The 21,209-nt window shown below is 36.4% G+C and overlaps 2 protein-coding genes and 1 pseudogene across 3 annotated transcripts in view; 1 reads left to right on the top strand and 2 right to left on the bottom strand.

Moving 5' to 3' along the window:
• Positions 1-726: 726 nt before the first annotated feature.
• LOC120136903 lies at positions 727-8,019 on the top strand (annotated as a pseudogene).
• Positions 5,112-15,656, bottom strand: LOC120136905 (putative casein kinase II subunit beta-4). Of its 2 annotated transcripts, XM_039152835.1 has the most exons (6): positions 15,173-15,656; positions 14,270-14,488; positions 13,620-13,729; positions 13,357-13,522; positions 12,848-12,979; positions 5,112-5,123 (listed from the first exon to the last, which is right to left on the bottom strand). In XM_039152835.1, the coding sequence occupies exons 1-5, from the start codon at positions 15,405-15,407 to the stop codon at positions 12,849-12,851; spliced, it is 861 nt and encodes a 286-aa protein (XP_039008766.1). In that variant the 5' UTR covers positions 15,408-15,656; the 3' UTR covers positions 5,112-5,123; position 12,848. The 2 variants fall into 2 exon arrangements, with proteins under 2 accessions (XP_039008766.1, XP_039008765.1); XM_039152834.1 differs by lacking the exon at positions 5,112-5,123 and having other exon boundaries at positions 12,625-12,979.
• Positions 15,657-16,257: 601 nt separating this feature from the next.
• The window catches only part of LOC120136904 (leucine carboxyl methyltransferase 1 homolog), a 42,365-nt gene continuing 37,413 nt past the window's right edge, over positions 16,258-21,209 (bottom strand). The window contains exons 14-15 of the mRNA XM_039152833.1: positions 16,508-16,511; positions 16,258-16,289 (exon numbers count right to left, since the gene is read on the bottom strand). The gene's annotated coding sequence lies outside the window, so the exon portion shown is untranslated. The remainder of the gene's footprint in view (positions 16,290-16,507; positions 16,512-21,209) is intronic.

Below are 21,209 nucleotides of genomic sequence, written 5' to 3' on the forward strand. Positions count from 1 at the left end.
TAAGATAACCTTATATCCGGTCTATAAAACCTTGTGGAAAATCACATGCTTCAAAGTTGACCGTTATTAATTGTCTTTAGTTACCCACTTTTGAAATTGTCAAAAATAAAGACGGAACTATGTTTCCTCTCGGGGCACTGCTCCTTTCTTCTTCTTTTTTTTTTTAAATATATAATTAGACCTATTAGTTTTAATTTATTTTAATTTTTCTCGTCTCTTACTTTCTATTATTATTTATACTTTATTCTCTTGAATTGATATCCTGGCTTAGTCTCTGACCAAATATTAAATTGGTGTTTCCTTGAGGGACCAAACTGTATATTTTTAAATATAAGGAGTACCTGATAGGGTTTTTTTTTACCATGTTTTAGTTGATTTGTATTATAACTCAAACAAGTTTACTCTTCCCGACATTTGAGTACTTCTATTGTAAGAAGTTTTAATATACTATTAAAGAAAGATCTTATCGAAAATATTAATATTTTTTAATATTTTTAATAAAATATTATTTAAAATATTATTTTTTATAAAAAATATTAAATATTTTAATTATCTTCCAATATTAATATTTTTAATAAATAATAATATTTTAAATAATACTTTACCATAAGTATTAAAAAAATATTAACATGTTATGCAACAGTTTGTTACCGAATTTTACTTTCTCCGTTTTAGAGAAGTAATATATATATATATATATATTGTAGGGGAAAAAAGAAAGAAATAATTAATTATTATTTTTGTTGTTGTTTCTCTAGCTGATCTGTGTATCGACGAACCGTTGTTTTCTCTCTCTCTGCACTATTTCGAGTTCACAGGTACGCAGTCGTCTGTTGGTGGAACCCTAATTCTCCAATCCTCATTTGCGTCTCGATGTAATGTCTTGATTGTTTTTCTTTGGATTTTTGTTTTGAATTTGTTGTGTTGATGCAGAGATTTCAATAAAAAAAGAAAATAGGGAATAAGAGGAATCTAGAGTGGGGGATATGTCCTTCAATCAATCAAGGTCGGATAAAAGCGAGCAACAATACCGAAAATCAGGACGATCCGCCGGCTCTAATCAGCAGCGGAACTCCTCGGGCGGTTACGGTAAGGGAGCCGGCGGCGGGCTTGTCCCTTCACCTTCTCTTTTTCCATCTTCCGCTTCCAATCGGAGGTAACGAGAACTCTTAATCAAGTTTTCAGGGTTTCCCCTTCCTTTTTTGTTTAATTGTCGGTTTATTTAGGGTTCTTTTATGATTAGGGTTTTCTGTGTGATCCATCGATTTTTTATTCCTTTTTTTGTTGATTGATCCTGATATGACAGTTTTAAGAAGTCTAACAATGCACAAGGAGGGCAAGCTAGGGTGAATTCTCCGGCTGTAAATTCTACCGAGTCTAGTAATGCTTCTGCCGCCAGTAATGTACAAAATGGCGCACATGTACAGCCGCCATTGCAAGGTATGATTCGAAATTCTCAAGCTCGTTTCCCTTTAAGATTCGGAACTGAAAAAATACGAATATCTTGATGTTATTCACATTCATGTTCATTTTTGCTGATAGGGTCATCTGACACACTGGTTACAAGCAGTGCTGTCAGGCCCGTTGAATCACATGCTAATCAGAGGACCATTCGAGCTGTTCCAAAGGCTCCTGCTTCTCAATCTGCCCCATTGAGTTCTGACAGTAGTATCCCTGCAACTTCCACAAAGGGTCTGTTTCTATTGTGCTAGGTGTTCTGGGCATATTTATAAGATCAAGTTACTTCAATTATGCGAAAACTTGGGGATCTTTAACTTGTGGAAGTAGCATTATGTATATTGGCTGTTTTGTTTACCATGATAGCATTTCTAGCTTTAAGCTGATGTTATTAATTATATGCTTTTAACTGTTTTTATTGATCAACTCCAGGAAATGCTCCCCCAGCATTATCTTTACAGTTTGGGTCCATAACTCCTGGTTTCATGAATGGAATGCAGGTAGCTTACTATGCATGATGGTTTTCCATCTTTCTTCCAGTGCCAATTTGAAACCTTGTTTCTAACAGCAGGTCTTGTTTTCTAATTTGTATCAGATTCCAGCTCGAACTAGTTCAGCACCCCCCAATTTGGATGAGCAGAAGCGAGTTCAGGTTTGTCTCTTTTCATATAAAATAATAAAAAATATAGTTTAATGTTATAGAATGATGGAATGTTATACTGCAGAATACTAAAAAAATGCTTTCTCCCTCACCTGGGTTATCTTTCTAATACTAACTAGTAAGAAAGAGAATACCCCGTACAAACTTAAGTATAACATGAATACGACCTTTGTGGAGTCTTAGGAGTTCACTTATATATTTAAATATTATTTTCTTCCTGCAGGCATGTCATGATTCTTCTTTCAGGCCTGTGTCAAATTTGCATACTCCCGTTCCTAAGCAGCTGCTACCGAAAAAGGATTCAGTTGCAACTGACCAGTCTAATTCTGTGGAGGCTCACCCAGTGCTCAAGATAAAAAATGATGTACAAGCCTCTGCTGGACACCCTGTGAACCAGACACAGAAGCCAGCTCTTCTTAATATGTCTATGGCTTCAATAATGCCATTTCATCACCAGCCCCAGGTTTCCATGCAATTTGGTGGGCCTAATCCACATATTCGGTCTCAGACTAATTCAGTTCAGATGCCCATGCATATTCCGTTACCTATGGGAAATGGCCCTCAGGTGGTGCGGCAGCCTGTTTTTGTTCCAGGTCTTCAGCCTCATCCATTGCCGCCTCAGGGAATGATTCATCAGGGTCAAGGCTTGACTTTCACACAACCTTTGGGTGGCCAGCTTGCATCCCAATTGGGAAACTTGGAAATGGGTATTGCCCCTCAGTATTCTCAACAGCAAGGAGGGCAGTTTGGCGTTCCTCGTAAAGCCAATCCTGTGAAGATTACACACCCAGAGACTCGTGAAGAGTTAAGGCTTAATAAACGAATAGATACACATTTAGATGGTGGATCATCAGGTCCAAGGTCTCATGCTAATGCTCCTCCTCAATCCCAGCCAGTTCCATCATTTGCACCTTCTCAGTCAGTTGACTATTATTCCCATTCTTACAATACCAATTCCATGTTTTATCCGACACCAACTTCTTTGTCATTGTCTAGTAGCCAGGTAGCAGTAGCACCCAATGGCCAAGGGCCGAGATTTAATTTTCCTGTTGGCCAGAGTCATCATAACATTTCTTATATGAACTCAGAAGCAGCCCATGGTTCATTTCCAGTTAAGAAACCTGTAAATCTTAGAATTGGTACTTCAGAATCACCAAGTTTGGAATTGGCACCTGACGGTTACAATGTAGCATCTTCTGCTCCCTCAGGCATAACACAGGTTACAGTCAAGCCAGTAAATATTTCTGTTGGAGAAAAGGTGGCTGATTCATCTTTATCAATTAGCTTGCCTCCTGTTGAAAAGCCTAGACCGGTAAAACCTTTGACGACATCGAGTGAGGGTAGCTCATCTCAGGCTCAAAGAGACTTGGGAACTTGTCAAGAGATCTCTATACTGCAGCTAAAACCTGTAAGGGAGTCATTAACATCGGAGGGATTACCAGCTACTGCAGAAGAAGTTGGAGCAACTAAGGATGAATCACTATCTTCAGCTCCAGGTGCTACTCCTGAGGAGTCTGTCCTGACTGTTGCCAGTAATGAAATCAGGAGAGACAGTTTGACCTGTTCTAACTCTATAAGAGATAATCAGAAGAAACTGGCTAAGAAAGGTCATATTCAGCCATCTAATCAGGTATTTTCCTTTTTTGATTGCACTTATAATTTTTGTTTGCATGTATTTGGTTAATGTTTTCACACTTTGTTTGACAGTCTATGTCAGTATTCAACTTGGATTCCCAGACTGCAGAACAGAGGATAGACAGCAAGAGAGAAGGCTTAACCTCTGTTTCGTCTGAAGTTTCTGTTACTGGCATTAATGTTGAATGCTTTGACATGGTTCAGCATGCTACGATGGATTGTTCTTCAATGCTGAATGAGCAACTGAAACCTGAAATTAATGGAATTAAGGATCTCTTGAAATCTGTGGAGCTTAAATCTGATCAGGAATCTGCTTTGAAGGCAACAACTGCTAGCAGTGATGTGCGTCCCTCAGTAAGCGCTCGTTCTGTGCTTGATGAAGTTTTGGGGGAGAGCATTGAAAATAAGGGAATCACTGATTCGGATGTCTTTACCTCTAAAATGTCTGACTCTACAGTTCTTGAAAGTTCACATGTTGATTTCACCTTTGGTTCTAATGCATCTTCAAGTGCCATTGATAGCAATGAAACCACTGTTACTAAATCTGGTGCATCTTACCAGCATTCTGCTCTGGTCCCAGTATCAAAATATGAAGGAGAAGGTGTTCCTGTACCTAGTTCAAAAGAAAAACCTGCACCAGAATTCAATAGGACAAAGAGTACAACTAGTGGGAGAAAGAAAAGAAAAGAAATTCTTCAGAGGGCAGATGCTGCTGGGACAACATCAGATCTCTATATGGCATTTAAAGGTCCTGAGGAAAACAAAGAGACAATCATATCTTCAGCAAGTGCAGACAGCAATTGTGATGGTAACTTGAAGTTGGTATGTCATGAGTTACCTCAGGTGGATTCTACAGAAAGTGATAAAATTGCAAAAGATAAAGCTGAACTGGATGATTGGGAAGATGCTGCTGATATATGTGCACCAAAATTAGAAACTTCAGAGAATTTCAAAAAGATTGATGAAGGGCTAATAAATCATGAGGAAGATGGAAGTGGTAATATGTCAAAGAAGTATTCCAGAGATTTTCTTCTTAAGTTTGCCGAGCAGTGTACTGATCTTCCACAAGGTTTTAAGATTGCTTCTGATATTGCCGAGGCCTTGAAGGTTGCCAATGTTAATACTTCTCACCTTGTTGATCGTGATTCATATCCTAGTCCTGGAAGAAGAATAGATAGGCAATCGAGTGGATCTCGATTAGATCGCCGAGCTAGTGGAATGGTTGATGATGACAGATGGATGAAACATCCTGTTTCTTTTGGGCCTGGAAGGGATGCACGTCTTGATCTTGGTTATGGTGCTGCTGGTGGTTTTCAGCCTGTCCAGGGAGGTAACTTCGGTGTTATAAGGCACCCACGAGTTCCAACATCTCTTCCATTTGTTGGAGGGATCTTTCCTGGACAAATGCACCCTATGGGTCCGCAAGGATTGATACCACGAAGTCCTTTGACTGACAGGTGGCAACATGTTCCTAACTATCAGCAGAAGGGGTTGATTTCTTCGCCGCAAACACCATTACAGATGATGCACAAAGCTGAAAGGAAGTATGAAGTGGGTAAAGTGACTGACGAGGAAGCCTTAAAGCAAAGACAACTGAAAGCCATTTTGAACAAACTAACTCCCCAAAACTTTGAGAAACTCTTTGAGCAAGTTAAAGCAGTGAACATCGACAATGCAGTTACACTCACTGGTGTCATCTCACAAATCTTTGACAAAGCTTTGACGGAGCCTACTTTCTGTGAAATGTATGCGGACTTCTGTCATCATCTATCAAGAGAGTTGCCTGATTTTGGTGAAGATGATGAAAAGATAAATTTTAAGAGATTGCTGCTAAACAAGTGCCAGGATGAATTTGAAAGAGGGGAGAGAGAACAAGAAGAAGCAAATAAAGTGGAGGAAGAGGGTGAGGCTAAGCAGTCTGAGGAGGAAAGAGAGAAGAAGAGAATCAAGGCACGGAGACGAATGTTGGTTGGGTAACATTAGACTTATTGGGGAGTTGTACAAGAAGAAAATGTTAACCGAGAGAATTATGCATGAATGCATCAAGAAATTACTCGGTGAGCATGAGAATCCTGATGAGGAAGATGTTGAGGCTTTGTGCAAATTAATGAGTACGATTGGAGAAATGATTGACCATTCCAGAGCAAAGGTGCATATGGATGCTTATTTTGAGATGATGGCAAAGCTGGCTAACAATATGAAATTATCTTCTAGGGTTAGATTCATGTTGAAAGATGCTATTGATCTGAGAAAGAATAAGTGGCAGCAGAGAGGAAAGTTGATGGGCCTAAAAAGATTGAGGAAGTGCACAGAGATGCTGCTCAAGAGCGACAAACACAAACCAGTCGGCTTGCCCGTGGTCCTGGTATCAATCCTGGTGCAAGAAGAGCACCCTTGGATTTTGGTCCACGAGTGTCCAAGTTTTCTTCTGGGGCTCAGATGGGTAGTTCTCGTGGGTCTTCCACTCAGCACCATGGTCCTGGGGCTCAGGATGTTTACTTGGATGATAGACAGTCTTTTGAGTCTAGGAATTTGTCAGTTCCCTTGCCTAAAAGACCAGTCGGTGATGATTATATTACCTTGGGGCCCCAAGGTGGTCTAGCTAGAGGGATGGCTTTTAGAGGACCTCCAGTAACATCAAGTACTCCCATAGCTGATGTTTCTCCAATTTCAGGAGATGCAAGAACTGCTGTTGGTTTGAATGGTTTTAGTTCTCCTGCAGCCTCTCCTGCTGCTTCTTCTGCACGAGGCCAAACATCAGGTTTCACTCAAAATATTCCTTCAGAAAAGAGCCTGCCTGAGGAGCGCCTGATGGAAATGTCTATGGCTGCTATTAAAGAATTTTACAGGTATCCTCTAGGCTCAACGCTGATTTGAATGTCCCCATGCGAGCCTTTATGTTTCCTTTTAACATGCTTTTTTGAAAGATCCTTTTAACATGTATATATATAAATGCGAACACATTCATTTGCACACATGCACTGTACTTTTTAGTCATTGGCAGAAAGGCGAAACGTAAAACTGCTCTCAAAAGGTGTCTCTTTAGGATCTCAAATACCGAATTTACAGGTTGGCAGTCTAATAATCTGACTACAATTAAATTGCTCCTGTCTTGTCACTTAATAACATTTAGAAGCAAATGTTTTTTAGAATTTCTGTTATTTCTAAACTTGAAAGGATATTGAGATTTGGATGTTGATAGTAATACTTGATGTCTTGATATAGCTCTAAATACCTTATCAGTATGTAGTTAACATGTATCATACATGATTTTGATGGTAATACTGATGTCTTGATTTATACTGTTGTCCTTATTTTATCTACAGTATTGATTGATCATAATACAAGGTTATTTCTTTCAAGTAGTGAAAATTTTTGGCTTTTAATTCTTGCAGTGCTAGAGATGAGAAAGAAGTTGCTTTGTGCATCAATGATTTGCACTCTGAAAGCTTCCATCCGAAAATGATCGCCCTTTGGGTAACAGACTCTTTTGAGAGAAAAGACATGGAACGAGATCTTTTGGCAAAGCTACTTGTCAATCTGGCAAGGTCCCATGATGGTGTGTTGAGCAAAGTTCAACTTGTTAAAGGGTATGAGAATCATTTAACTATATCTACCTACCTTTTTTTTCCGGACTTGAGAGTATATCAGACATGAGTGTATTTAACTTGGATATTTAGTGATCGATTTCTGAAATCATTATTTATTTTTTAGCGTTGTTATCCTTGGTTTCTTCATTTAGGTTTGAGTCTGTTCTCAGCACATTGGAGGATGCAGTGAATGATGCTCCGAAAGCTGCGGAATTTCTCGGTCGAATCTTTGCCAAAATCATAGGTGAAAATGTAATTACCCTGAGTGAGATTGGGGGTTTAATACATGATGGCGGGGAGGAGCCAGGTCAACTACTAGAAACAGGGCTTGCTGCCGATGTTCTTGGAAGCACCTTGGGTGCAATTAAGACCAACAAAGGAGACTCTTACTTAAATGAAATCCTAGCAACTTCGAGTTTGCGATTGGAGGACTTTCGACCACCACATCCTAATAAATCGAGTATTTTAGAGAAGTTTGTTTATTAGTATAGCCCTAAACACAGGGCTGAACTTAGCACCCAGGTTCTCAGGTTTGATCTCTAATCATTGGAGCTCGATTTTTGATGCTGATTGCTATTTGATCACCAGAACTTGAATCGTTATTGCAAGAAGTAAGAGTTAAGACGAAAAATTATGACATAACATGATGCATGATTCTCGTCATTGAAAAACCAATTTAGTTCCCATTTTACATTGACATGATGTGGTTTCACCTCCTGTTCATCTTTACAAAATTGTACTTGACATTAGAATTAAAAGCTAATTGGGAAATTGGTGCCATCATCATCATGTATACATGCTTTTTATACCCTTTATCCATCCTTCATGTCAGGCATGTTAAATTAACAGCTAGTGTCTTATTGCTGTCTCATGCGTGGCATAAAGCTGTTTTGTCAGAATTATCACACAATGGGAATGTAAAATGTTGTCATTACTGTTATTATGATGCACTTGCTTTTGGACTGCTTTAATGATATGTAAAGTAGGGAAAAACCCATAATAGTAAAATTTGCACCAAACTTTTGCTTGAATGGTCACTTTGGTCCTTAATTCTTTCTCTAAGCTCTTAAGCCTTATCGATAGTCATTTAACGGTTTTCTTGTGTAAAAGGATTATTTTGGTCAAATTTTCTTATGTAAAATGATTATTTTGGTCAAAATAAAAACGTTGAGGGATAAATTGCTTTTAGAAATAGGAACCAAAGTGTTCATTCAGACTTCAGAGAAATGTTAAGGTCAAATTTTTACATTATGTAAAAAGGCAATGTTAACTTGTACCTTATCATAGATATTTTGAACAGGAACACAAGTAAAAAAGTAATGTTGTAATATATTTGAGTATAAGTAGGGATGGGCACGAGACCCGATGGGTTTCGTCCCGACTTAAAAATATATGTAATTTTATCATATTTAAGGATAATTATAATAATATTTTTTATATATTATTTTTTAATTAATTTTTTATTTTTTATTAAATAAAAATAATATTTTTATAAATATATTATTTTGGGTCAAAATGGGTTTAAATTTTTTTTTCAAAAAGGTGAATTAAATGGTGGATATATAATTTTTGGGCTGAGTTGAGGAAAACTCGATCTAACCTGATTGATGCACATCCATAACAAAAATCAAAAGACCCATAACCATTTTGAGTAGGTTAATGAAAAACAATGTTTTGTGTTTGTCGAATAATTTGATACTATAAAGCATGCGATTTCAAATAGCATTGAATCTCTAAAATAGGCTGCATAAATTAAAATAATTCTTAATTATTTGATATTGAACACTCATACTATGATATTTCTGGTGTTCGAACGTGAGATTTCAAGTAATAACAATATAAAAAGGAAGAATCAGTCAAACGCCAAAGAAGCACTCAATCAACAGTTTCCAGTTCACCAAAATCAGATTCTGCGAACGACAAAATCAAGATATTCAGGCCAGCCGGACGCAATGAAAATCCTTAGTTGGAACGTGTGGGGCTTGGGTAACGTTAGGACGGCTAGGCGTCTCCGGCACACGCTGAGCGACGTCAACCCATCCGTAATTTTTCTCATGGAGACAAAATTACAGAACTCGCGCACGGAAAAAGTAAGGAAAGCAGCGGGGTTTGCGAATGGAACAAAGATAAATTCAGTAGGGAGCAGGGGAGGCTTATGTTTGGTTGGCATGGAGAAACTCAATTCAGATCACCCTAAAATCTTTCTCAAGGTCACACATTGACGTTTTGATCAATGAAGACACTGAAGGAGCACAATGGCGATGCACAGGCTTTTATGGCACCTCAGAGGAAAGCAGAAGACAGGAATCTTGGGATCTTTTAAGACAACTAAATGACTCACCAGATGCGCCATGTTCAGTGACTAGCAAGCAATTATTTCAAGGAATTGTTCAAATCGGAATCAGTACATGAAGAATTCTCGGCTGGGATTTCACAAAGTTAATCCGAGGACGTAAATAATGATCTCATGCGGGATGTTACCTACGGGGAAGTTACGAGAGCAGTGAAAGTAGGGATGAGTATGGGTTGGGTTTTTAGTCAACTCGACCCGACCCGAGAACAAGGGATCCTCCACCCGAGATTCGATCCGACCAAAACAAGATTTCACTCGACCCGAACCCGATCCGACACGAAATAATAAAAAAAATATTATTTTTTATTCAATAAAAACAGTGACTTGATTGAAAAAAATTATATATATAGATATATTATTATAATTATTCCTAAATATATAAGGTAAAATCATATTTTTCCGGGTCGGGTCAGATATTTTTTACCCTAAACCCAAACTCGACCAGACCCGAACATCACACTTAAAAAATCTCGACCCGACCCGAACTCGATTTTTTTTTAAATCTAATCCGATCAGGTCGGATCGAAACCTATCGAGTTCTAGTCCCATACCCATCCCTCGGTGAAATCAATGAGTCCACTAAAAGCGTCTGGAGAAGACGGGTTGGGGATAATTTTTTACCAAAGATTTTGGCACATGATAGGACAAGAGGTCTCGGAATATTGCATCGGCCTTTTAGAAGGTCAAAATAGTATCGAGGAAATAAACCGTACCCACATTATCCTAATTCCTAAGGTAAAAAGGTTAACGCAATTCCGACACATCGGATGCAAGACCACCTCCATTTATGCATTGATGAGGCGCAGAGCTCATTTGTCCGGGGATGTTTAATCACATACAACATTATTACGGCCTATGAACTACTTCACTCGTTTGTAAAGAAAAGGGAAGGGAGAAAAGGTTTTTTTTGCGCTAAATTTGGAAATGAGTAGGGCATATGATAGAGTTGAATGGGAATTCTTGTGGCAGATAGGGTTGAGCAACGAAATCGAGAAATCCGAAAAATCGATACGAATCGGGTAAAACGGTTTGGTTTAGATTGATCTTATACGGTTCGGTTTCGGTTGGTTTGAACATTCAATTTTTTTAATTTGGATCTGTTCGGATTTTCCATATAAAACCTATTTGTTTCATATTGAACCGAATAAATAATTTGGGTCAGTCCAGTCGGTTACCCACTTACCCTTACCCATAAGAGGTAAGTCCAAATGTCCAATTAAAGTAAATACAAAAAAAAAACTTAAATCTTTCGGTTTATGAAAAATCGCATTACTGAACTGAACCGAACCAAAAAAATCAGTTTAACATATTTCGATTTTTTAATCATTCGGTTTCGATTTAAATTTTAAAAAACCGTTTATTACAGTTCGGTTCAATTTTTAGTAAAAAATCGAACTGAATACACCCCTAACGATAGATGATGGAAAAAAAATGGGATTTGGGCGGAATTGGATAAATATAATCAAGGCCTGTGTAACTACATTCTCTTATTAGGTTTGTTTAAATATATGATGAATTATACACTTTAAACTAGGATCAGTTCATTAATTAAATTTAAAGTTAAAAAAAACTTTCTTTTATTTGTTTTTTTCTCAATCTTGCAAGACATTTCTAATGAAACAGTGAAAGTAACATTTTTGTTTTATAATTTCCGATATTTTTATTTTTAAAAAATCATTTTTAATATTTTCACTCTTCTAAAACGAAATAAAAAATAACATTTTATTTCTTAAAATGATTATTTTTTTTTTCAAAATTAAATTTAAATATCAATATATATATCTGGATGGTATACAAATTTATCTAAGTTTTTGTTCGACCTTCAAGGTTAGAATTTAAGCTTAATCTATTTTTTTCTAAAAAAAAAAATTGGGTTTAATATCACTGTTTAATCTCATTTTCAATATAATATTTTTGTCTAGATTCTCTCGAATATGAATAGATACACTGTCAACTCCTATAATGGTTAGCTTTCGAAAGTACATATTATATAAGCGGTGTATGTAAAGAACGATAACACATACTGATCAAAATTTAACTCCATATATAAACTAAGCGATTTCCGTAGTTCAAAAGATTATTGTTATTCCTAAAAGTCACAAGTTCAAGCATAACATCGTCAACAGGGACGTTTAAACACTCATTAAGAATCTTTCAAACAAATACTACCTTGTAATTACTTTAGATTAATTAGCTTAATACGAAAATAAATGCCTGAAGAATGCCTTGAAAAATATTTTAGTGTATAAAGAATTTTTCGTTAAAAATAAATACCTACCGCTAAAAAATTTGTTAAGTGACGCGTGCCAGATTTATATTTTTTAAAAACAATATATTATTCAAAAATATTAAAAAAAAATCTAGACGTAACACATGTCATTTAACGGTTTTTTTAACGGTAGACACCTACAAATATAACGGATAAAACTTTAAGCACTTATTTTTAGTTAAAAATTCTTTGGACACCAAAAGTTAATTTTGAGTATAGGTTAAACACTTAATTTTATATTAAGTCTATCCATAAATTATGGATGATTTGTTCAAAAAAAAACAACTAACCGAACCATGCTGTTTGCCGAAGATTTCATACTTTCTGGTTCAAATAATCCATGGATTTGGAGTACATAAAAGCAGCTGAATTGTAGAGTTGAGAAATGGAACATTTATGTCAAGTCAAGAAACCAAGCACAAATGAAGGGATATCATCTAATCTAATCTATCAACAAAAGAAGTCCAGTCACTGGTGAAGTGTTCAAAGCCTAACGTAGTCGACCGACACCCGAATTCGAATCCCGGGTAGGTATAACGTTGTCTATCGAAACCTAATCCCGAATTCGAATCCCTCTCTTTTTCAAAGGAAATGAAAATAAATGAGCAAAATGTCACTCCAAACAAGATATGCTTACAAAACAAAGGCCCTCTTTAGAAGTTCATAAAAGTAAATCCTAGAGATACACCCCCATATTTCATTGCAATATTCATATATCAATCAATCAACCAAACTTACCGATTCTTTGTTTCTTTTCTTCTGCTTTTGGAACCCCACTTCACCTTGCATTTTGGGGAATCCACTGCTTTGATAGGATCACCACAGACTGATGATAGAACTTTGTGTTGCAAGTTCCGGCTTGCAATTAGCGTATCGACCACATCAGGGATTGTGGATCTTGAAGCCAAAAACTCTAGGAATGTAGTTTTGAGTTGGCTTGTGAGGCTTTAGGTGCCCATATGTCATCAGAAATAGATGTGGAAATGTTGTACCGAAATAAGCTCCGTCGATATCTTTGGTAACGTCAAGAAAATTAAGCAGTAAAACAAAGATGTCAAGCAAATGTTCGATTCCACATGCAGGTATGACAAAAAAATACAAGACTTCTTACATGCCCAACGACATCACAGAAGGGCATTTGGGAATATAGACTCCCTTCTCTGCCAAAATCGAGACTCATAAGCATGGGCATGGGCACCCTAGCTAGGACAAGGAGCATAGTCCAACACACAAGACTGACGAATCTTTGGTAGGTTACCTAGAAAAAAGTTGGCATGACATGATAGAGAAACCGAACTACAAGTAATTTAGTTCTCAAAACCAGTAAAATTGTAATTATAAAAATAGGAAAGAAAAAAATGACATAGGTGAAATGAATGAAAAAGGATACTGCCTTGATACTTGGATCGAGGATAATATATATCTTCACATTTTGGGCAGTAGATTTTCACAGTACTTGAGCGAGGAATATCTGACTGACCAACTGGAAGACAAGGTTGTCCAGTGCAACAAACTCTCGGGCATCTTCCGAAGTCGTAACTTTTGTACTTCTCCAACTGAAATACAAGTTTCAAAGTTGAACTTTGTAAATAATATATGAACTATGAAGTCAACAGAACGCAAAAACGAAAAAGAAAATGACAGCGATTTTACCATAGCAGACATTCCCTTGGTGGTTAATATATAGCGGACATGTATAAGACCATACAACATCTCAGCTGCTGATTCAACCATTTCATTTTGTTCTTCAGTAAACATATCGCCTATAATGCCCAAAAGACATGTACTTAGTCGTAAGAACCAAAGAGCAATGATGGCTATCGTGTATCACGAAACAGAAGTAGGAGCCATACATTTGAAAATTGAAAAAGAGAAACATTGAAATGCACAGGCACAGAAAACAGACAAAAAATGATAGTGAAGATGCTAAACTTTAAAAACATGGGAAGGCGGCTACATATAGATGCAAACATTGTAACCACAAACTTTCTGCAGTAATTGCGAAAACTCAAAATTAAAAATAATAAATATATATATATATATTTTCAAATCGACAAGCAAAGCGTAAAGCAGGCATAGCAGTCAATGTGGATTGTGGAGAGCAGTAAGATTACTGTTATATATTCTGAAGTCTAGACCCCAAAGAATGCTCATCAAATCCAAATCAATGGAAAGTTAAGGCAAATAACTGAAACAATCTACTAAAGATTGACCTAAAATTTTGGAAAGTATAGCCTCTCCTTGACCTCAAGAAACTATCAAAGCTTCCAAAATGTACACAATCCGAGTCATGGAATGCTTACCATGAGAAGACTCGACGTCCAAAATTAAATCAAGTGCATAGTCATAATATGGAACTTGATGGCTCAACCCACAAAGATTAAAGTCATCTTGGATGTAATCATCATCAACTTCACAGAAAAATTCATTTCCTCGCAAATTGCAAAACCATGAGATCCAAGATGTGTCATCTCCGTCCGAACCGCTAAGATCTGATTCTTCACTGTCCGTTTCAGATTTCACTGCAACCAAAGTAATTACTTTCTTATTAATCACGATTGATGATCTAACCAGCTTCAGAAAATGCTGATACTAATATTTAAGTTACAAACCCTAAACTAGCTACCGATGGCAGTGGATAGAGCAGAGTCTGATATTTGCAAATATCCACTTGCTTTTTATGGATTCATATAACACTCAAATTCGGATATTCTAATTACTGTATGCAGCGAATCTGGAGTGGATGCAAATGCAAATGTTAACCTTTAAACATTCATTATCTGAATCCTCTTTCATTTCTTTTAAAAATATTTTAAACTTCTACAAGCAGATTTTTGGCATAATTTAATTAACAAGGATCTGGATAATAATACTCAGATTTTAAAAAACAAATTTGGATCTTCAAGTAGATTTACAGATTCGAATTCGGCTTTTACTGAAATTGCATAAATACTGGCTATCATCATAAACAACCTATTTTCAGTAAACCAAGATCCCAAACATTTAGGCTTCGACAACTCGGTTCGAAAATGGAAAAGATTCAAGTACAGTTTTCAAGTTAAACACTTTCCACAAGCAAACACACAAACACATCAGCTCAGAGATTCCTAAAAACACTTCAAAATACCAGATCATGATAAAACGAAATTAACTCGGAAAAAAAACAAGCCAACGTCAACGCATCAAAAGAAATATAAGCAACTAACCATTGGAACATTGGGCTTTGGAGAGAGGTGTAGATCGCGAATCGCGCTGATCAAGCCGAGTTGAAGGGACAGAGGATCTTTCTTTCTCCTTGCTGCTGTTCAATCCCCTCGAAGTGGACGGTGATAACTTCTCTAGATGCTTGTCCAGAGCATCGTTTATACGCTTCCGATCGAACGGTCCTCCCATTAGCTCCGATTTCGACAATCTTCCTCCTCGATTTCTATGATGATACATGGATTTTTATCTTGTTCACCTCCCGAATCTCAAAAGCTCCGATTTTTTTTTTCAATGTTGATGGATGGACAGAAATTCAAGCCTTTTCGAACAAGAAGGAAACCCTAGAATTAGAAATAAGGGTGTTGTGCAAGTTGAGGATGAAACGACGGCGTTTCCATGAACTCCTCCTCCTGCTGTTTACTTGTTATAGCGGCTGGTGGATTCACTTGCTGCTCTGCTCCTCTTCTTGGGAGATTTCCCCCCTTGGATTCCCGTTTAGGGTACGGCACGTTTCGAAAAAAAAAGTGTAACGATTCGACTAAAAGAATTTACAAAAGAGAAAATCGCCTCAGTGACCAAAAAAAAGTTATAATATACGATTTTAACCAACTTTTTTTGGATTTGCCAAAATGACCAACAAAATCGCAACGCGAAATAAAAATCGCAACGCGATCCCCAGAATCGCAAATCAGTTTCCAGAATCGCAAATCAGTTTCCAAAATCGCAACGCGATTCTTGAAAATCGCGATGCGATAGTACAAATTCGCATTGCGATTTTCCAAAATCGCAACGCGAATATGAAAATCGCAACGCGAACACATAAATCGCAACGCGTATCCGTAAATCGCAACGTGTATCCGTAAATCGCAACGCGTATGGGTAAATCGCAATGCTTATCCGTATATCGCAACGCGTATCCGTAAATCGCAACGATAATACATAAAATCGCAACGCGTATCCGTAAATCGCAACGCGATATTTAAAGCGCCATTATAATCGCTACGCGTATTTTATTTTCAAATTACAAAAAGAATATTAAGACAAAATCCCGTAATCGCAACTCATAACCTAAAACCTAAAATCACAACTCAGTCCCATCTCCATCTCTCACTCTCTACGGCGAAGAAATCCGTCCCCATCTCCGAAGATTTCCGTCCCCATCTCCGGCGAAATCCCTCACAACCATTCACGGTCAGAAATCCCTCACAATATTCAGAAATGGAAAATCAACCTCCGAGGGTTAGTTTTTTTAATTATTTTTATTTTGAAATGTTTGCATTATTGTAGGTTTTTCATATTGAAACTGATGATAAGTTTACTGGTCATTTCAATAATAGATTAACCATTTCACTTAGATTTCATTTCGCGTTACGATTCTGTCGTTGCGATTTTCATTTCGCGTTGCTATTCTCTCGTTGCGATTTTCAAGTTAGTATTTGTCTGTGTTTGAGCACACTGAGGCAAAACACGTCTTAAACAATTTATATGCTTATTGAAATCCACTTCCCGATAAGCTTTTACAGCCTTCCAGTATGTCCATTTGTGCTTTTTTATACCAGCAGACCTTGATTTTAGATTTCTATACAAATGAACACCACAAAGTCCATGAAAAGCATCTGGGAAACACCTTCTAACAGCGTTGTCAATTGAGTTTGCCCTATCGGATATGATTGTCAGATTGCTAATAGGACCTATGCAATCCCTAAGATGCCCCATAAACCATGTCCATGAATCAGAGGTTTCAGATTTGCCAACCCCGTAAGCTATTGGCAATATCCCATTGTTAGCATCCATGGCTACTGCTAATAAGTTTACTCCAAGGTATCGACCTTTCAAATGTGCTCCGTCAACTATAATAACTGGGCGCATGCAAGTAATAAACGAACGAATCTACAAAATAATATACACAAGAAATATAATCATTTAAATGTGAAATGCATGTAACTAACAAAAATGAGTCAACAAAATTATATTGATTTACTAACCGTAGCACCAATGGCGATAAACAGCAACTCAAAGCGTCCATCTCTATCTGTTTTGATATGAGTTACCGACCCAGGATTTTTCAGCTTTAAATTGTGACAATAAGCCGGCAGTTGGGCAAACGATGCTTCTGGCGACCCCCTCAACAATTCCAAGGCATAACATTTGGCTCTCCAAGCTTGAGAATATGATATACTAATCTTGAACCGAGCATTCATGTCAGTCATAATTTCATGTCCCCGATATACCCTGCCATTCAAAAACATTAACTCAGCCAGAAAACCACCCAACACCTTTTGTTTGCCTGTCTATGGTGAGGAAAAACTTGGGTTCTTGAACATGTATGTTTATCAATAAAAGTCCTAACTTGAAACATTTTGCAATCTTTTATTCTCTTTGCAATCATACGCCACGTACAGTTTTTGTCAATCATACACCTTGTTTCGAAACGATCTTTGCTTGATTTGTTAACTTTTAGTTGATAGCCATCTTCCACACATTTCGTATATAAAGCTATCTTCAAGTCTTCCTTTGTATCAAAACAATCATCTTTCTTGATACGAAAAACTTTTGTGTAACAATCAACTGCTTTCTTTATCAACTCTTCTTCCGGTATCTGAAGTAATTCTGGCATATTCCAGTTATACGCCCGTGGCATTTTCTTTTCTTCGGGGACTTTTTCTTCTTCTTTTTCTTCTTCAGGATTATATGAATTACAGAATGGATGTTCAACATGTTCATTCACAGTCGTAACTTCCTCCTCATTATCATCAACATTACATTCTTCGGCAACGGCTGTTTCATCATCAAAATTCGGGTATTGACCAATATCAATATCATTACACGCATGGTCTGTTTCTTCTTCTGAAACATCATCAAAATCCGTGTATTGACCAATATCAAAGTCCGGATATTGACCAAGACCAAATTTCGAATACTGACTAGTACTCACAATTTTTCTGTTGGCTCATCATCGTCTAACTGGTCAATACGAAAACCGGAATTTGGTGCTGAAAGTTGATTGGGATTTGGATTAGAGAAAGGTTGTGGGTTTTGAGAAAAACTTAGTTGATTACTACCCGCTACTGACCCAACAATACTACTTCTAGGTTCAACAACATACAATGTAACATCATCTTGTGAAACACTAATGTAAGCAATGAATCGTTCAACATCTTCATTGTCGGTTAACAATAAACTTTACCATTTCTCTGATAAGATAGCCTAAATCCACTTAGGGGCTCTAAATTCAATTTATTTGAAACACGTAGCATTAGAGTTTCATAAGTTAACTTTTGTAAAGACAATTTTAGTTGAAGATTTATGGGTAAAGGCATATATTGTAAAACACCATTAACATTATCCCATGACCCTCCAAAACACAAATCTATCCAAACATGATCAACATTAGATGATTTCATGGTTGTAACTAAACAAACGAGATGCGAAACTAAGACCTGTTGCCGGATGGGGAAGGATGTCGTTGGATATAGGAACGGATGTCGCCGGAGAGAGTGATAGATGGAGATGGAATGAGTTGCGATTTAGGGATTTAGTTTATGATTTCAGTGTTATATACCCAAAATTTCAGTGTTGTGATTTACAGATTCTCGTTGCGATTTACGGATTATCGTTGCGATTTACAGATTCTCGTTGCGATTTACGGATTATCGTTGCGATTTACGGATACGCGTTGCGATTTACGGATTATCGTTGCGATTTACGGATACGCGTTGCGATTTACGGATACGCATTGCGATTTACGGATACGCGTTGCGATTTACGGATACACGTTGCGGTTTACGGATACGCGTTGCGATTTACGGATACGCGTTGCGATATACGGATACGCATTGCGATTTACCCATACGCGTTGCGATTTACCCATACGCGTTGCGATTTACGGATACACGTTGCGATTTACGGATACGCGTTGCGATTTATGTGTTCGCGTTGCGATTTTCATATTCGCGTTGCGATTATGGAAAATCGCAATGCGAATTTGTACTATCGCATCGCGATTTTCAAGAATCGCGTTGCGATTCTGGAAACTGATTTGCGATTCTGGGGATCGCGTTGCGATTTTTATTTCGCGTTGCGATTTTGTTGGTCATTTTGGCAAATCCAAAAAAAGTTGGTTAAAATCGTATATTATAACTTTTTTTTGGTCACTGAGGCGATTTTCTCTTTACAAAATTAAGATTATTAAAGTTTGATTCAAACTCGAAATAAAAAGTTGAGCCTCGACTTATTGAAAGTTTGTGAGCTTAAAAGTCTTGTATTGTATTTTTTTTAAAAATAACAATATATAAATATTAATATTATTAATAAATAGATTTAAAAATAAAATAATAAATATATTATTTATTCGAGTTGTTCGCTAGTATTATGAATCAAGTACGAAGTAGTTCACTTTAGCTTGTTAAGAATTTGAGTTAAGTTTGAGCTCGAGTCAAATCTATTTGATTCGAGAGTTGTTGGAGCTTTGATCGATTCAATCTCAAGTAGCTCGCGATATGTTTGATCTTATTTACAACTCTAATTAAAGGTAATATATAGGTCAAATTCTGTAAGTAGCCCTTATACTATCGATAAATTATAGATTAAGTCTTTGTATTTTAATTTAATCAATTTAAATTTGGCAAAAAAAAAAACAGAGGTCTTGTACTTTTTTAGAAAAATCAATTTGGCAGTAATATTATTTTTTTCTCTCTCAATATGACCTTTCAAATTAGAAAACAAAGCCATGTTTTCCGTCATTGACCGTTATAGTACTGACATGGCGGTCCACAGTGGCTGATGACAAGCGAATGACATGACATATGGGCTAAATTATTATTTTTTATTTTGTTTGGGGTTAATTTTTTTAAGTTTAAGGTCTTATTTAATTTTTTAAAAATAAAAATTATTTAAAATTTAAAATATAAATTATTTAAATATACAAAAAATAAATATAAAAATACTAAAAATAAAACTTAAATGACTAAATAAATTGAATATACATATTAAAAATGCAAAAATTATATTTTTTTTAATATATATCATAGGTTATAAAACGATAGCTTATGAATTATTAAAAATATTTTTAAAACTATACATAATATATAAATGTAATATATAATGTTTGGATTTTTTAGGCTCTATCGATTAATTGAAAATGTGCCAAAAGGGGTGAATAGGCCAGATAAAAAAATTTAGGAATGGAGTAAAGAAGGATAGACAATAGGCACAAGATTTAGACTGGTTCGACTTTTCAACTAAGTCTACATCCACTACCTTAGCTCCACACTAAAGATTTCCAACAAATTCACTAATTTGTTATTTTTTTCTAGGCTCAAAAAGTAAATTTGTAAATCCCTGTCTTTTCAATAGCTAAGATAGAACCAAAAGTCCTTATACAAATGAAAAAATAAGTGTAAACAAGAAACATCTCAAAGGAAGGTGTGTGCATAATTAAACTCACTAAAACACTATATGTACAAGAGAAAAGAAAAATAAGATTGAAAGAACTTTTCTCTTGATGTGGATTGTTTGGATATGTGTTGTAACTTATTCACGTGTCTTCAACTTCATTTTATATGTTGGAATGTGTTTGTGTCTGTTTCTAGCCGTTGGAGATGTTTTGGAGTCGTTGGGGACTTAATTTCTGCAAAATGAAACTATCCAGATCAGGGAGTATCGATACTTGGGCTAAGAGTATCGGTGTTGCACTAATAAAAACTAGTCGTTTTTCGACAGTTGGGCAGTAAGTAGCAATACTCCTTTGAGTATTGGTATCAAAATTGCATACTTGAATTTGAACACATTTGAAAATAATAGGCAATATCAGTACTTCTATGAGAGTATCGATACTTCTCTTACCCTAGGTATCGACACTGCAAGAACATTATCGGTACTGTTCATATGGTATCAATACTGTAAGACCAGTATTGGTATTGTTTACCCAAAAAATCAATTTTGTGTTCAAATTCAAGTTTTATGACTTTCAATTATTTTTGAAAGCTTTGAATAAATTCAATAAAGTCCAAAAACATTTTTCCCTTAAATTTGTTATAT

This window comes from Hibiscus syriacus, unplaced genomic scaffold, assembly GCF_006381635.1.
Source record: "Hibiscus syriacus cultivar Baekdansim isolate YM2019G1 unplaced genomic scaffold, ASM638163v2 tig00110637_pilon, whole genome shotgun sequence".
NCBI classification, from domain to species: domain Eukaryota; kingdom Viridiplantae; phylum Streptophyta; class Magnoliopsida; order Malvales; family Malvaceae; genus Hibiscus; species Hibiscus syriacus.

Excerpts from the sequence above, each read along its gene's own strand:
- LOC120136905 (XM_039152835.1), bottom strand. The coding sequence starts at position 15,407 with ATGTATCATCATAGAAATCGAGGAGGAAGATTGTCGAAATCGGAGCTA. Across the intron at positions 13,730-14,269 it reads GGACGTCGAGTCTTCTCATG|GCGATATGTTTACTGAAGAA; the intron begins GTAAGCATTCCA and ends TGGGCATTATAG. Across the intron at positions 13,523-13,619 it reads CCAAGGGAATGTCTGCTATG|TTGGAGAAGTACAAAAGTTA; the intron begins GTAAAATCGCTG and ends CTTGTATTTCAG.